Source organism: Chanos chanos, chromosome 6 (assembly GCF_902362185.1).
Source record: "Chanos chanos chromosome 6, fChaCha1.1, whole genome shotgun sequence".
Taxonomy (NCBI): domain Eukaryota; kingdom Metazoa; phylum Chordata; class Actinopteri; order Gonorynchiformes; family Chanidae; genus Chanos; species Chanos chanos.
Window position 1 is genome coordinate 7,646,117 of NC_044500.1, and position 16,860 is coordinate 7,662,976.

The window sequence follows — 16,860 nt, forward strand, 5'->3', positions numbered from 1 at the left end:
GACGAGGCTACGGTTCTTGTTAGTGGCCTGGAACGTTGAGCTGGTCAGACGCGCCCGACGTTATGGACAGGGCAGGTCGCACGTTGAATATGATTTGCCAGTTCAGTCTGCTAGTTTAGTTTTCCACAGCAAACGTGACAGAAGAGCAGTATGTTGTAAAATATTTAGAAGCCTTGATAAATACAGCAACGTTGGCTTCACAGCCAGTAGGCTTAGGTATCAGCTGACGGCAGGTATTGAGCGGGGACTCCCCTGAGGACAGTAGGAAGGAGACAATGTAATGAAAACAGTCGTGCATTTAAAGGCGATTGATTTTAACGCAATATTTAATAATAGACACTGCAGGGAACTGTTAAACGAAATGGAAATTAAAAAAAAAAAAACATACAATATTTGCTATACTATAGAGTGGACTGAGGTATGGTATATATTTTATATATTTAAAACATCTACAGAATGTACATGGTAGTATAGCCAATCAGCAGTAACATGGTAACAGAATTTTAGTGCATAATTTTCCCTGTTTATTGCAGTGATTCCATCCAATTTCACTTTAAGACATTTTGCCCATTGTGCGGCTAGACCAGAGGGTGGATACTGGGAGTAGACCATGACCTCCAGTGAAAGGAGGCCTAACAAATGGTGGACAGAGACAGACACGTTCGCCATGCTGGCCCTCATCGAGCAGCTGGACCTCGTCCACGAGCTGGACAAGAAACGGCAACGCAACGACTCTCACTTCCGCCGCCTGCGCCAGGGCCTGGCCAAACGTGACATCCACTTCACCGTCAACCAAATCCGCAACCGCTGGAAGAGCCTCAAACATAAGTATCGCAAAATAAAGATGGCCAGTTACCGAAGTCCAGCCGCGCGTCTGTCCGCCATCGAATCGTTTCGGTATTTCCGCAAGCTGGACCACATGCTGACTCCGAAACCCAGGGCCGGAGGTCAGCAGGAGGGCGGATCAGGAGGTGGACATGGCCGTGTCATGCAGTCACCCTCAGACCTGGAGGATCACACAGACAGTACTGCTGTCCATTTTTGTCTGTCGTTGTCCTCCCATGCATGATGTAATGAAAATGTGTTTTGCTTTCTGTTTGTCGTGATCTTACATGCTTTCAAACACCATTACTCACCTCAAACTGTCACCTCAAATTGCCCTTGTGAATCTTCCATTTTGTGCATGATTACCAACGTTGCATGGGCGCAAGCGTTCCACCCTTCCAAAGACTTTGTGTAGAATTCTAATTGTAATACCTTGAGGCTTGCCTGTCTGGTTGCCCATTGACTCCCTTTTGTCATCTAAACAAAGCTTCAAGTAACAAATATTCATCTGAGCTCTCGGAGGGCAAAGTTTATGTTTGTTCCCTGCATGCCAAGTCAAACAATAATGAGTCATAACCCTCAAAATCCCGTTGGAGGTGTCCGAGATTACTCCCTCTGGGGAAACGAATTTGCAGTTTGCCCGTGCAGTTTATAGAGAACCCAGATTTAGAGTGTAAGGCGTGATCTCTCTTCTCTCCTCTGCTTCTCTACTAGGTGATGTTGCGCAGTCCTGTACGAGAGGGCCTCTGTATGACACCATTATACCAAAACTGGAAGGTGACATTGAGGAGAAGCTGAGCCCGGGGGTGGCCAGCACAGACGCTGCAAACTGGGACGCGGCTGGAGATGAGGTTGTGACTCTCGGGTTGTCCGGGGAATACCTTTACTCGGTAAAGACTGAGTCACAAGGAATGCCTTTTTCTCACAGTTTTGAGAGCGCGAGGGAAGTCAATAGCTGCAGCTCAGAAGACTTCCAAGGTGAGAGGTTGATGTGCATCAGGTTTTCCTTTGTGAAGAACTATTGTCCCTACCCTTTGATGGAGAAAAATTCCAGGGATTTTCACCGTATTCGTTGTAATTGTTTGATATAACACATTGACACAGCCGTTAAAGCATTAGAAATCCTCCCAGATAAAGACAGTGGCAGTCATCGAAATGCACCTTGTCTTGCAAGATTTGTGACAGAGTTTCACAAAAGCCATAAAGCCATGGTTCGAATTATGGACCCACCCCCCCCCCCCCCCCCCCCCAAAGGGGTAAAAAAAATAGTTTGGGGGGTCAAAACATTTAGATATCCTATGCCATACAGCCCTGGAGAAAAAGTTGACCCCCCCCTCCCCTCCCAATTGTCATTGCATAATTCGCACTCTGCATAAAGCTATTTGAAGATTGTGTCCTTCAACAAGTAATTTTATCTTGGTTTTTGAAATGACTGGAAATTGCTCAAAGCTATGAATGATGCATCCTTTCTGATGGTTGGTTCTCCTGCTATGTGTTTCCCAGCAGCCACCTGTGAGGACACAACCAGCCTGATCCTCCAGCAGTTGACCATTCTTAACCACCAGCTTAGTGAGCAGCTGGCAGAACAGAGGGCATTCCACTGCAGCATGCTGGGTATGATGGACCGACAGATCGAGGTGTTGGAGCAGCTCTCTAATTTCACCAGAGCTCACCAGCCCAAACCCGATGCCAACGAGACAGATTCTGTCATCAGCCAGAAGGTTCATGACACCCTGCTGCAGATTCTGAAGAGAATGGACCAAAGCCAAGCCCAAGCCAAAACTCTTCAGCCTTGCACAGCGAAATCTTCCCCGTCTGAATCCGTTCCTCCTCCTCCTCCTCCTTCTTGGAGGGTCTCGCTCCTGGAGGTTCACCAGAGGTCACCCTCCACGGAGGGGAACTCATCCAGTGAAACTGAACCATCTCAACCTACAGACACTTCCAGTCCCATTAAAACACCTCCTTCAGAGGAACTTCCACAGTCTCCCAAAAAAGATGGCCTGGTAAACGGACTCTCAAGCGATTTCCAGCACAAGTGAGCAGTCTTGGCATCTGTGATGCTGCAAGGGCTCTTCACTCTTGACAGAAGCAATCAGGAGCATTGACTTTGCTTGTTATTGTAGGTGCTTGTGTTCATTAGGGAGTTCTTGCATTTGAAGATGTCTTGTAGGGATGTATAAGCAACAACCCCCACTACCAACTGAACTCTTGTGGTTTAAATTTGCCTGTCTTTGATTGTCTTTTTTGAGGAGGATTGTTTGTAGAACATGTACTGTAGCATTCATAACAAACTGTTAATCCCTCCTCGGTGAGAGACACCAGCTTATGGGAAAGGGGAGAGGAGAATAATTGTTCATTTAATATAATTGTCATTATCAGTTATTTATTATGAGTTTGATATGTCCACAGAGATGACAACTTTGCTAGTATAGTGTTATGTCAAAGAAACAGGATATGTGACCCATCTGAGATGGTGAGAGATACTGAATAAAGATATGAGTGGATTTTTGTTTTCCTTTCTTTTCACATGCATACCAAATGCAGTTTAGAGAAGAGTACCAAATTAAAATACAGCACTGGAAAGCTCACAGTACTTCTCCATTCGCAAGTGCAAAGAAGCGGTAGTCTTAAATGATACCGGATTAATAACGTAATTGCACACGTAGGGGATAATGAATTTTAAAAAAAAATGTCAGAAGTTTGAAAATAAACGATTCTGTCGGACTGAACATTAAAACGAACCATAAAACCTCTGTTGTAACATGGTAACGAAGCCTTGTGTTCAGTTGTTTAAATTTTGCGCACTTTTACCGCACGTAATTAATAGCTTTTACTTTGACGCCTCAACTCCGCCTCTATGACGTTAAATCTAAAATTACTGTTTGTATGCTAGCCAGACAGTTAGGTTAGCCAATATATGTCTTAGCTACCTTGTTCGGTTGTTTCAAATCTCGCTTCATGACTGGTCTCATTTATGTAGTGAACTATCTGAAATTTTGCATAATAAACACTCTTTGAAGAAAGTAAGTATGTATAGAACTACATGCACTCACTACCTGATCTGTCGTCCATGTAGGCTAGAGCTTGAATGTTTTGGTCAGCTAGCATAGCTTTGCTAGAAGTAAACCTATTAAGCTATCCTTGCTACAGCAATCACCAATCTAGCGTAGCTACATAGTTTGGCAATCGTGTCTGTATATATATTTGTTTGTGTATATATGTTGGTGTACAGTTTATCCATAACGTACTGTAATGTTTAAACCGTGCAATCCTGAAAATGAACTCATGACAATAACTGTGCGCACGATGCTTTAATTAGGAGACGTAGGCTTAGCTAACGTTAGTTAGCACTACAGACAGTAGCAGACGTTAGAATCCCTTCATGTGACCGCTGACTTTTTAGGATTATTCGGCTATGTGGTCATTATGTGTTTCTTTTCAAGTCATGGCAGATGATGCTCTATTTGAATTCCTTCACATGGAGATAGTGTCCCATGTTTACAAGGAGCAGGCGTCACGTGCAGATATTGACAAGGTAATAAACTTGTCTCGCTTGGCATAACGAAACCGCTCTGCTACGTTCCTAAAAAAATGCTTAAACACTACATTTTTGTTCTCACTCACGCTGAATTATAATGGCGATTCTTGAGAAACATCTCTTTTACGTCCTCCATTTGATTTCTCACACCCTTTTGAAAGATTTTAACACGTTTTCTTGTGAATGTGTAGGAGAGAGTATCGTGTGTGTCCGCACTGGAGAGCATGGGCTTCAGAGTTGGCCAAGGCTTAATAGAAAGGTAGTATGCATTTGATTGTGTGGTTATTTTGGACTACCACTTCTATATTGTACCTACACTTAGCGACGAGTCATTTGTTTTACAGCCACAAAACCCATGTGAATCCGTTATTGTAAAATCCAGATATTTTTCTTACATTTGAGGTTTACCAAAGACTCGCCCACTTTCAAAGATGACTTGGACATCATGAAGTTCCTTTGTAAAGACTTCTGGACTAATATTTTCAGAAAGCAAGTTGACAATCTGAGAACTAATCATCAGGTTGGTCCCTACAATTGGCTGTTGCTTTATTAACCATTATTCTGCCATATGTTTGCATGTGTGTTCTACCAAACTCTGAAATTCAAGTTCACCTCTAGGTTCTAGATTTTTGCCATTAATATTTGTAAATGCGTTTTGTAAATCACTGATTTGGTGGCATTGTTGCTTTGTTTTCCAAAAAGGGTACCTATGTCTTACAAGACAATAAATTTTCACTGTTGACTCAATTGTCCAATGGGAAGCAGTACCTTGAAGAGGCCCCAAAGGTATAACATTTTATTCATACATCATTTGTCCCTCTTTGTATCCATCTGTACTTCAGCACCATACCTTTTAACATGATCTAATTCCGTTTCTGTGATTAAATAAACATATCTGTGTATAACTGACAAAAATGTTTGTTTCCACTGCACATAAATGTGCACCACCTCTAAGATACAGTTGTTCTGTTCTGTTCTGTTCTTGTCTTTAGTTTCTGGCCTTCTCCTGTGGTTTAATAAGGGGAGCCCTGTCAAACCTGGGATTGGAGAGTGTTGTAACTGCAGAGGTCTCCTTAATGCCCTCATGTAAGTGTTCGGTATTGACCCGTCCCCAGCTGGCGTCAGAGTATAGACTATGTGGAAATGTGTCTTTCTGAGTAACGTGAGTTCATCGGTCATATATTGCATACCATGCTGATTGTAGACCTACTTTACTGTCTGGCAGCATTTTTCAGGTGAATGCAAATTCATCAATAGATGCATTAACCAGGCATTCAGGCGTGCTTTTTTTCTTGCATGTAACTGTCACGTTACGTACTGTTTGTGGTTTGTGTTAATGTGCATGTTTATTACGTTTTAGGTAAATTCCAGGTGGTGATACAGAAAACGTAGGCTGAGCTAACGGCTATGGGTCTGCAGTGGTGTTTACATTCCTGCTCCAGTTCAAAAGAATGTGAAAGAAACCTCTCTCTCCCTCTCCCTCTCTTTTTCTTTTCTTTCTTTTTTTTTTTTTTTTTTTTTTCCAAAGGTTATACAAAGATGTTTGTGTGAATGTTTCAACGAAATGGCTCCTTGAAATTCACCTTCTGTTATATCGTTAAATGCTTGCACTTGCCCTGTAATGTTTAGACTTTGTGTTTACTTGAAAATACTTAAATGCAAAAACACATTTCCTTTTATATCCCCTTTAGGGTAATTAAAAAAAGAACAACAACAAAAACATATTTTTATAGTATCAAACAATCATGGAATATTTAAGGTCTACCTTAGGAATATTAGATGGTACGATATATTTCACCTGATAATGTGTTAATTCCATTTTTCGTCAATAGAGGGCAGTCTCTGCAAGTCTTACTCCCTGGTTGTCCACGGTGCTGAGAGAAATGTGAAGAGGAAATGTAAATGTATATTTTTAAGGCTTTACATTTAAGAGTGGCAGTGCTCTTAAGGGCACCATGGTACTCCTTGACTTACTGTCAACTTCATTTGCGTAAGCTGTACTTACGAAAGTACAAATATGTTTACAATTGGTACCTCAGCCTTTTACAACTGGTACCTCAATTTTTTCTTTTTGTTTTTTTTTTTTTTTCTTTTTTACCAATTTCTTAATTTAAAAGCGTTAGAATTAGAATGCCAATTTCTGTTTTGATCATGCATTTGGTATATCACATGACGAACACAATAATGAAAAGCAATAAATCCAGTTGTACGGAGGGGGACAGAAAGAGTCGAATGAATGTAAGTCTCCTCTCGGGCGGCAGAAGAAAGTCTCGGTGGAAGACGTGTATAAGAGACAGCGTTTCTCTGCTCAGAGTCCACCGTTAACAGTTGTCTAATGTAGCGGCCAACTGAAACTGTCCAGTGGAACAATACACCGTTTTTTTTTTTTTTTACACCGAGATTACTCTAAATTCCTCCGCTGTTCTACAGTTCTCAGTTTGCTGAAAGAACCCCCCCTCCCCATTGTATTAGAGCGGAGCATTTTAGATTTCACAAAGGCAAACCTTATTGAGATACTTCTTTCATTGTCTCTTTTTGTGTTAAGATTGGTTAAAACCTTAACTTGACCTGCAGTGCATTGATGGGAAAGTGTTTGAGTCACCAACACACACCATTCGTTTCCTTCTCTTGTTGTTTTTTTTTTTTGTTATTTTTCTCTCCCCCTCGTTGGCTTGACCATAGTTCTGTAATTTGTTACCATTCCTTTTGTTTATTTATCTGTGGTGTTTTGGCGCTCATTGTCCTCTGCCCCTGCGTCGTCTGTCTCGCTGGCCGTCTTCTGCGTTTAAAAGAAAGGCACGGTCTACACACCACGCTTTAAAGGAACGGGCACAAAGAGAGCGTCAGGGTAAAGGCAGCCCCAGAGAGAAACCATTCACAAGCTTCCTTTTTTTTTTTTTTTTTTTTTTTTTTTTGCGCTCCCCTTCGGTTACCACACGGAGAGAGAGAGACGCACCGAGTTTCTGCTCCAGCTGTCTCCGCTTCTTTCCTCTCTCCAGCTCAGAAAAGAAACGCCGTTTCAAACAAGGCCGCGTGCAGCCGACAGTCAACGGAGGCCATTATCAAACACGACGTTTACTCAGTCTATACATTAAAGCAGTCGTCTGACACCCCCCCCCCCCCATCCTTCTTTATCTTTCTTTACAGTTATTTATTTTCTTTCACTCTGTGATAACTGCTAGTGCTTGCGTGTTTGACTAATCACCACTGGTGAAGGTTCTTTTTCTCAAAGAGTATTTTTGATTAGTCTTAGACTGTATCTTGTTGATGTATTTTGAATCTCTGGGGGGGGGGGGGTTTGTTTTGTTTTGTTTTGTTTTTTGTTTTTTGTTTTTCAGTGTCACACCTGTGCAGAAACTATGCAAGGAATAAAAAGTTGAAAACTTTTTATTTTTACGTGTAGCCATATTTGAGTGTTCGTTCGTGTGGATGAAAGAACAAACAAAAAAAAAAACCATTTGGTTACAAAAGCGTGTCTTTAAGATTTTTCGGCTTCACTGTTGCACATTCATAAGGTTTCTGCAGCACTTAGTATTGTATGTTTCGAAAACTTGATTTTGGTTTTTTAATCCACATACTCTGCTAGTCACTCATGTCGAATAATTCACACAGTCTTGAAAAATGCTTGCTGGAAAATGTAAAACCATGTCCAAAACATTAACTTTCAGAAGGGAAATAACACTCTCCTCACCACTGAAAACTCCTAAGCGGTTAAGTAGCAATCGAATTTCCTTCCGACTTACCGAATTCTCTGACAGAAAACTTGTTACACTCACAATTTACCGCTCGAATGATCAAGCGGGTGTTTTCAGAGAAGGCAGAGGTAACGTGAGTATGCCTGAGTTGGTCTTTTAAAAGTCTGTTTGGTGTTTTAGAGTTACACAGCGAGCCCTGGGGGGGGGGAGGGGTGGGGGGGATCTCCCCTTACCGATGAGGAGTAAGACCACCTCTGCTCTTTGTGTTGGCAGTGGATTTGAAAGTGCTCTAGGACACAGAATCGTTAGGCACAGACTGAATCCAGAACACATCCATAGTCCATGCCCTCAGGGCAGATGATAGTCATCAGCAGAATGGTAATAATTCCACGTTGCCCAGTAGTTGGTTTACTGGTATGTCTCCTGTACCATTTAAACCCACAAGGCTAGTTTTCTGAGCTCAGGTTAAGTTTAACCGTGGACTGAATTTAATTTGGCACTTTCCTTTAAAATACTTTCCAGTCCTGGACTAGGATTAATCTGATCCGTATCTGGAAAACCACCTTTTAAACCCACAATGTTGATCTGAACGTGGTAAAGATGGAGTTTTTGTTTTGTTTTTTTTTTAAATATGACTTAAAAGCTTTGTATTCATGGACCTAACCTCTGTATCCCATGGACAACTACATGTCCTTTCAAAGTTATCTGGCAGAGTTAGCAGTGCGTTTCTTGTATAGACAAGCTCTTTTAATATAGTCTCGTTTTCTATGTGGTATTTCTCATTCAGTCCAACTAAGAGGAAATGAAAACAGTCACCTATAGATGATGTGAACGACTTCAGACAAGTTTTATTGAAATGATATTCTCTCTTTACAGTACATTTAACCGCATTCATCCAAATAAATTTTGCTTTTCGATCTAATTTATGCCTCTCCCGCACCCAACTTCACATGTTTTCTTCTGAGTCAACAGAATATTAGTCTCTGGAAAGCGAGAACATTAAGACAAATTTATGTTCTTGGGACAAGCTAACATTGTTTTCCTGTTGGGAGTTACACAATTCTACAATCTGTTCTCTGAAATTTTTGTCAACAATGTGACACATTGATGGAGTAAGGGAGGGAAGACAAACCCTCTCTCAGTGTCTTGGCTGTAAATCTTAAAAGATATTGGGCAGGAAAGAGAAGGGGGGGGGGGGGGGGGGGCTGGGTCTGGTTTGGAAGGGTGGGTGGGAACGTCGCATTTTAAAGTGGGAAACAATAACTTTTAATTTGCTACTCTTGCTGTAAAAGGGGAAGATATGCGATTGGTTGCTTTGTGTTTGAGAAGGAAAGTGCGTTACAATGCCAGGATGTATGTGGAGCTCTTTTCTCTCTCTGTCTCTCTCTCTCTCTCTCTCTCTCTCTCTCTCTCTCTCTCTCTCTCTACCCTGTGCTGTTAGTGAAAGGATTAAGATTTTTAAGAAAAGGAAAAGAAAAAAAAAAAAGTCCAGAGACCTGTGCTTAATCACTTCCCCTGGTAATGCCCCCCTCTTGATTAAATGCTAGGGAAGGAGCATAGAGGGATATCAGGGGGATTTAGGAGTTAAACATGGGGGGTGGGAGGGGCACTACCTGGCGGCTAAGTTTATTATGTAGGTGGCTGTTGTACTGTGGGATTGTGCAGTGGAAGACAGAAGGAGTGGAGAGAGAGAGAAAGAGAGAGAGAGAGAGAGAGACGGGCTTTGTGACTTTGTGAACCAAGGCATTTAATCAGAGATGTAAACACTTGTCTGGCTAAATGTGGACAAACACTGAAACAAATAGAATTTTCTTAAAGTTTTGTTTAGCTTGGGATGCAAGTGCTGTGAAGACCGTGTTTGAACAATAGATAAGTCAATGATTGATCCCAGAGGTAGAAGAAGTAGGCTTTTTTTTTTTTTTTTTTTGGACACATGGAGGAGAAAAAAAAAAAAAAGAAAGATTTGTCCTGCTTTGTCTTTTTGATTTTTTAATTTTGTTTTAAATTAAAAACCAAACAGCACAGCATCTGACATTGTTGTGATGACCCCAGCCCTGGGGTTGCTCAACAAAGAACCTGTTTGTGTCTTTGCTTTGTGTAGCCGCTTCTGTGCGTTTCATTCCATGTATTTTTAATTAGTACTTCATGCTCACTGGTTTAAGTCCATCCCTTTACCACTGGTGAAACAGCTATTTTATTTAGATTTAGTCTCTATTCTTTTGAGCTTTTTCATTTCAAGTAAATGTTTCTCTCTTCAGCACCTACTTGGTAGGTGAGACAGATGTTTACACTGCAGGTACTGGCATGTGTACTGCTTCACAGAGAGGTTTTTAAATTTCACATGACGGCCACCAGTTCAATGTCTGTGTGAGCAAACTTCAGGTATAGTGCGTCACAGATATTTGCAAGGATTTAACAAACTGTACATTCTGCCATTAACCAGGGGCTATTTTCCGACCACACATGCAAATATATGTTTGGTGTTAAAGCCAAACTTCATGTTTTAGTCGGTTAGATATTTGCATTCAGAAAGAAACGTTGCCCTGTTTTTGGTCAGAAAAGTGCATATCACAAAGCTCGAAAATATTCTATGTTTGTGTTTGACAACGTCTGACCAACACTCTTGTTTCGTAACGGCTTTTTTTCCCCAACGTGTATCGAGTGAAAAACCGATTACATTCTCGCCACCGACTGCCTGCAAAGCAAGGCTGTTTCTCAGGACACAGAGGGTTCAATAGAAACTCATGACCCCGAAATCCAAAGAGGAGCATTGGTTAGTCTACCCTATCCTTCACTGTTTACCTAATGAAACGCTGTGTCACAGCTAATCCGGCCATTGGCAGTCAGTCAACCTCACCAGGTCTCTCTCACAGCTGACTCACCCTATGTCACCGCAACTCTGAGAAAAAAAAAAAAAAGAGAAGAGAAGAGAGACAAAAGTTCCTTTTGTCCATCTATTCCTTGCTGCTGCCCCTACCCCTGCTAGCCCATCCCATTTGGTGTTGCCATGGTTACAGGACATTTGTCCTCTGTGCTGATGGACAGTCTGAAGGATTCCTTTTCACAACGCTCGCTCGCTCGGGTCGCTCTCAGTCTTCTTCTCTGTCGTTCTATCTTTTTTGCTCCTCTGCTCTCTCTCTCTCTCTCTCTCTCTCTCTCTCTGTTTCTCTCTCCCTCTCTGTTTCTTTCTCTCTCACTCTCTCTCTCTCTCTCTCTCTCTCTCTGTTTTCCTATGTCGGTCAGTATTCTTTTTCTTCTCCTCCCTCTCTGTCTCTGTCTGTCTGTTTGTCTGTCTGTCTCTCTCTCTCTCTGCCTCTCCTTCTCTCTGTTCTCTCCTGTGTCCTTTGTGCTGGAGTGGTGTTGCGTTCTCTGGCTCTAATTGTATCAACAGGATTGCTCTTACGAGGAACGCAGCGGCGAGGAGGTCAGAAAAAGGGCCGTAACCTCTGACCCCTGGGCAATACCTGCTGGGCACAGCCATTGAGGGTCAAGCCCTCTCCACTCAGATGAATTGGAGCTGTGTTTATAATGCATCCCAGCTGGAGAACAGGACAAAGTTCGTAGAGAAGTGAGAGAGAGAGAGATAGTGTGTGTGTGTGTGAGACAGAGAGAGAGAGAGGAGTAAACAGAGTTATCTGTGAATTTAGACTCAGTCAATCTTTGTCTCTTGGCTACAGTGATAAACCCCAATGGAGCAATTGTAGGAAAAATGGGGATGAAAAATTGAACAACTGGAGATTCTACAATTGATATTATAAATCTGTATGTGTTATTTCTCTTCCTGTATTTTATGATTCACTCTCGATATCAAAATGAAATAAGATAGGTGTGGTGAATGCAATATCTTGCAGTGGAGTGAAGACATTTGAAATGTGCAAAGTATAAGAAAACTGACTCAAAATTAAAGCAAACAGCTTATGATATGTCAATTCTGAGAACAAATTAGTTTTGCTTTTCTCCTCCTACGATAGCTTTGATCGCAAAGGAAGTCAAGATGTTTCGTGGTGTAAATGCAACATTTAGAGCGTGTGAAAGAGAAAACATGACAGAGAGAGATTAAAACCAAGCAAAGAAAAAAAAAAAAAGAAAAAAATCAGGACAATACAAACTCTGCTAACCGCACTGTTTGTGAGAAGGCCTAATGGAACTGAGAAAGATGTAGAGCTTGTGAGGCCTGAAGATATTGTACGAGCTTGTTGACACCTAACCATTACCACATGTTCTGACGTATGGTCTGTCTGCCTTACTGCCGAGTGAGTGTGTGTGTGTGTGTGTGTGTTTGCTGGGAGGAGGAGGGGGTGCGGGATTGATGGGGGTAGCCCCATCCCCTTTCCTTCCCTCTTTCTCTCCTAACCCTCTTAGGAACCCGAAATTAGATTAGATTAGATTAGATTAGATTAGATTCAGCTTTAATGTCATTGTGCAGAGTACAGGTACAAAGCCAATGAAATGCAGTTAACATCTAACCAGAAGTCCAAAAGAATAGTATTATTTACAGATAAGTGCAGGTATAATTAGGAAATACAGCATAAATGATGCTAAGTCTTATAGTATGTACAGTGTTATTGACAGCTGAGAGCAACATATATACAGATTATTATATAGGTATAATATATTAAATATGTTATACATAGAGGTGTAGTGAACAGAGTTGGAAAGGGGAGTGTATATGTGAGGGTTGTATGTACAGTATAGGCAAATTAAGCACAGTTGGTTGTATGTACAATGTAAATAATGGTAATGTGAACAACGTGAGAGGTCCAGCCTGTGCAAGAATGAGCAGTGCACATATAAAAGTACTGAGGCGGTGCAGTAATGAGTGCAGTCATGCTTAGCGCCGAGGTGTGGACTTCAGCAGGGTCACAGCCTCAAGAAAGAAGCTCTTCCTGAGCCCGCCAGTGCGGGAGCAGAGGTTCCTGTAACGCCTACCGGAAGGTAGGAGAGTAAAGAGCCCATGGTTAGGGTGGGATACATCCTTGATGATGCTTTTCATCCTGTCCAGGCAGTGTTTCAGGCAGTGTACGGTAAATGTTCTCAGTGGTGGGCAATTGGGTGCCGGTGATCCGTTGGGCAATTTTCACCACCCGCCGGAGTGCTTTGCAGTCTGATGCGGGGCTATTGCCATACCACACTGAGATGCAGTTGGTGAGTGTGCTCTCAGTGGTACAGCGGTAAAAGTCCACCAGTATCCTGAGACGCAGGAGAGCTTCCTTACGGCTCACGTAGGTGGTAAAGGCACCGTTGCGCCTTTTTGATCAGGATGGAGGAGTTCAGGGACCAGGCGAGATCGTCGGAGATGTAGACGCCAAGCTTGATACATGTTACTCTACGGCTCTGTTGATGTAGATGGGGGGGGGGGGGGGGCGTGTGCATGGCTCCTAGCTCGCCTGAAGTCCACAATGATCTCCTTGGTCTTCTTGGTGTTGAGGGCCAGGTTGTTGTCGGCGCACCACGCGGCCAGGTGCTGGACCTCGTCCCTGTAGGCCGTATCGTTGTCCCCTCTGATCAGGCCCAACGACGTGGTGTTGTCTGCAAACTGGGTTACAGTGTTAGAACCATGTGCAGCGAGGTGAGCAGTCCAAAATATTTCGCCAAACGTCATGGGTTGAGAAAGCCCGGGAATCAGGCGTTCCCATTCTTGATTGAAAGAGGGGAGATTCTAAATACACGCATGTGTGAAAAGAGCTTTTGTTTCATTTTTACAGTTTCAGTGTTAATGTTATGGCTTAGCAGGTGATTTCTTTTTTTCTTTTCTTTTTTTTTTTTTTATATAGAGTCCAAAAAAATGTTCTTTTGTAAGGATAAGTTGGCATCCCATCTAGGGTTTAATGGGTAAGCGCCCCCCCCCCCCCCCCCATTAGTGATTTGGTAGACGAAGCTGATGCTTCTCAGTCTGCAAGAAGCTTCTGTGGAAGAGAAATATATGAGAAGAACTAATTGAAACTGATTTGTCCCTCTCACACTGAATATTTTTGCAGTAAAATATCTGAAGGCAAAGCAGTGGTGTTGCTCAGTTATTTCCTGTGGTGGAGCGAGTAGAAGTCTCCTACACATGTACAGGAACGCAGTTGTGGCTGAAGGGGGAGTGCAGAGGAGGGCTTAGCACACAGACTTGTGACACGCCTGGTGTTCAGGGTGAGACTGGAGGAGGAGAGGTTGTCTAACTTAACAGATTGGAGGGGAACACAGTGTTGAATGCGGAGCTGAAGTCAATGAACAGCACTCTGATATAAGAGTTGGGACTGCCCAGGTGGGTCAGGGCAGAGTGGGGTGCTGTGGAGACGGCGTCCCCTGTTGACCTGTTGGTGTGGAAGACAAACTGATGGGGGTCCAGGGTAGTAGGCGGATGAGGATTTCAGATGTGATAGAACCACGCTCTCGAAGCACTTTGCAACGATGGGGGTGAGTGCAAGTGGGCGGAAGTCATTCGGAGCCGTAGCTGTGGAGTGCTTCGGCTCTGGCACAATGGCGGCGGTCCTGAAGCTTGTGGGTACAACTGCCTGGGTCAGGGACAGACCGAAAATGTCCGTGAAGACCCCGGCCAGCTGCCCTGCACAGACACGGCCAGCTATTCCATCCGGGCCAGCTGCCTTCTGTGCACTCACCCTGCTCAGGGTGGCGCAAACATCAGAGGTGGAATGTGAGAGAGGCAGTTCGCAAGGTGGGAGATCCGCTTTGAAGGTGACCTCCTTGTTTCCCAACTCAAAGCATAGTGTAAAAGTAGTTGAGTTCATCAGGGAGGGAGGCAGAGCTGGATGGGGGCACAGTACTGGATGGTTTAAAACCTGTGATGGTCTGTACACCTTGCCATATGCGCCGGGGTTCGGGCAGTTGAAGTGCTCTTCTGTCGTCAGTTTGTATATGTGTTAAGCCTGGGAAAGTCCCCTCCTCAGGTTGGCCCTGGCTGAGCTGCAAGCCTCCCGGTCTCCAGACCTGAAGGCTGCATCTCTGGCTTCGAGCAGGAGGCGAACCTCTCTGTTCATCCAGGGTTTCTGATTAGGGAAAGCTTATATTTGTTTTTTTTGCATTGTCCACACACTTGTTGATGTGATCCAGGACAGAGTTGGCATATGAGTCATTGTTACTCTGAGAGTCTGTAGTGGCATGGGCAGCAAACACGCTCCAGTCTATGTGCTGGAACTGGTGCCGAAGAGCAGAGCCTGCACGTTCCAACCGGGTCTTGACGGTCCTCATTGTGGGTTTCACACGTTTAATGACCGCGCTGTACTTGTGAAGCAGGAACAATGAAAGATGATCAGACTATCCCAGGTGGGGGAGGGGAGCGGCTTTGCAGGCGTCAGCCACATTTTATGTAGACGTGATCCAAGGTTTTTATGTCCCCTTGTGGTCCAAATCAGAGCAATAACCAGATTATTTGTCAAGTGTACTTAAGGAGAAATAAACGATAGGTCTCCAGGATAGGCCTGGATAATGCAGGCCTGCTTTGGATTAGGGAGGTTGTTTGAGAGCCATCTTGCTGTGGGGGAAACAGGGAAAAAGGGGGGGTGGGGGCAGGGTTCTAACTTCGTCCCGAAAGCCGAAAAGAGCAGTTTAATGTTGTATCAAAATGCGAAAGCGAAGAAGGTAAGTATGTATTCAGAAATAACATCATGGAAAAACATGACTTTGAAAAGTTGAAACTGTGAGTTTGCTCTGTGTCAAGCATTCATATTCAGATCGCTGATAAAAATTTCCACTTTCGCATTCTGATATTTCCACGTAACAGACAATGAATCAAACTTTTTTTTTTTTTTTTCTTCTCGCATCCCGTCACTGTGATCACACAACAGTCCCACTAAGTTCTGAGTCATGCCGCTCAAGTTAATTCATGCCACAATTTCCACAGTATCTTCATCTTTCTCTTTATCTTTCTACAGACGCAGTACTCCTCTTCCTCATCTCCTCTTAGTAGTGGAATGCCTTCCTAACGTACGAGTGCAAAAGAGTACAGAGAAGTGAGTTAGCAATGCAAAGACCAGCTTACCATCCAACCAAACAACTAACCAACAACAAATATTTACACTATAGTCTCCTTAGGGATACTTTTTTTTACTTTTTTTTACTTCTCTTGGTCTCTCAATCTTATTATCGTTCTCTTCTTTCTTTCTCAAACACACACATAAACACACTCTCTCTCTCTCTCTCTCTCTCTCTCTCTCTCTCCCTCTCTCAGTCTCTCTCTCTCTCTCTCTCTCTCTCTCTCCCTCTCTCTCTCTCTCTCTCTCTCTCTCTCTCCTCTCTCCCTCTCTCTCTCTCTCTCTCTCTCTCTCTCTCACACACACACTCTCTCGCTCTCTCTCTCTCTCCCTCTCTCTCTCTCTCTCTCTCTCTCTCACTCTCTCACAAATTCACTTATTGAAACATTTTAATGTATCTAAGCACAATGTAACACAAAAAGCATTCTCAGAAAACACGCAAAGGGTGACATTTTGAGTAGATATATTTTTGTAAATGTTTGGTAACTGTTTTCCGTGATTACAGAGGGAGACTTTATCATTACAACACTATTTCAACACCATTCTCTTCTCAGACAAAAAAAAAAAAAAGTACTGAAGCTAGACTTCAGCTTGTTATAGCCAGAAAAAAAGGGAAGCGTGAGTGAATGAGTGAGTGAGCGAGTGTGTTAGTGATTGACTTTAACCTCAAATCGGTTCTTCATCCAACTTCAAACATGATTCAGTAAAATGACAACCCCACGGCACAAAGCGGGATTAATGTAGCACAAGGGTTCACCTTTCTCTGTGGCAAGACTACATGGGCATTGATTAACAAAGCGTAGGCCATTGTGTTTCTCTGAGCGGT

The 16,860-nt window shown here is 43.1% G+C and overlaps 2 protein-coding genes across 5 annotated transcripts; both read left to right on the plus strand.

The window, feature by feature from the left end:
- The first annotated feature begins 546 nt into the window (after window positions 1-546).
- Window positions 547-3,264, plus strand: LOC115814867 (uncharacterized). Of its 2 annotated transcripts, none has more exons than XM_030777831.1 (3): window positions 547-1,025; window positions 1,567-1,803; window positions 2,332-3,264. In XM_030777831.1, exons 1-3 carry the CDS (start codon window positions 611-613, stop codon window positions 2,862-2,864), a joined length of 1,185 nt encoding a protein of 394 aa, XP_030633691.1. In that variant the 5' UTR covers window positions 547-610; the 3' UTR covers window positions 2,865-3,264. The 2 variants fall into 2 exon arrangements, with proteins under 2 accessions (XP_030633691.1, XP_030633692.1); XM_030777832.1 differs by having other exon boundaries at window positions 812-1,025; window positions 1,540-1,803; window positions 2,329-3,264.
- Window positions 3,265-4,270: 1,006 nt separating this feature from the next.
- trappc6bl (trafficking protein particle complex subunit 6B, like) lies at window positions 4,271-5,779 on the plus strand. Of its 3 annotated transcripts, none has more exons than XM_030777799.1 (6): window positions 4,271-4,360; window positions 4,555-4,622; window positions 4,766-4,883; window positions 5,066-5,149; window positions 5,356-5,449; window positions 5,724-5,779. In XM_030777799.1, the coding sequence occupies exons 1-6, from the start codon at window positions 4,271-4,273 to the stop codon at window positions 5,753-5,755; spliced, it is 486 nt and encodes a 161-aa protein (XP_030633659.1). In that variant the 3' UTR covers window positions 5,756-5,779. The 3 variants fall into 3 exon arrangements, with proteins under 3 accessions (XP_030633659.1, XP_030633660.1, XP_030633661.1); XM_030777800.1 differs by having other exon boundaries at window positions 4,271-4,345; XM_030777801.1 differs by lacking the exon at window positions 5,066-5,149.
- Window positions 5,780-16,860: the final 11,081 nt, after the last annotated feature.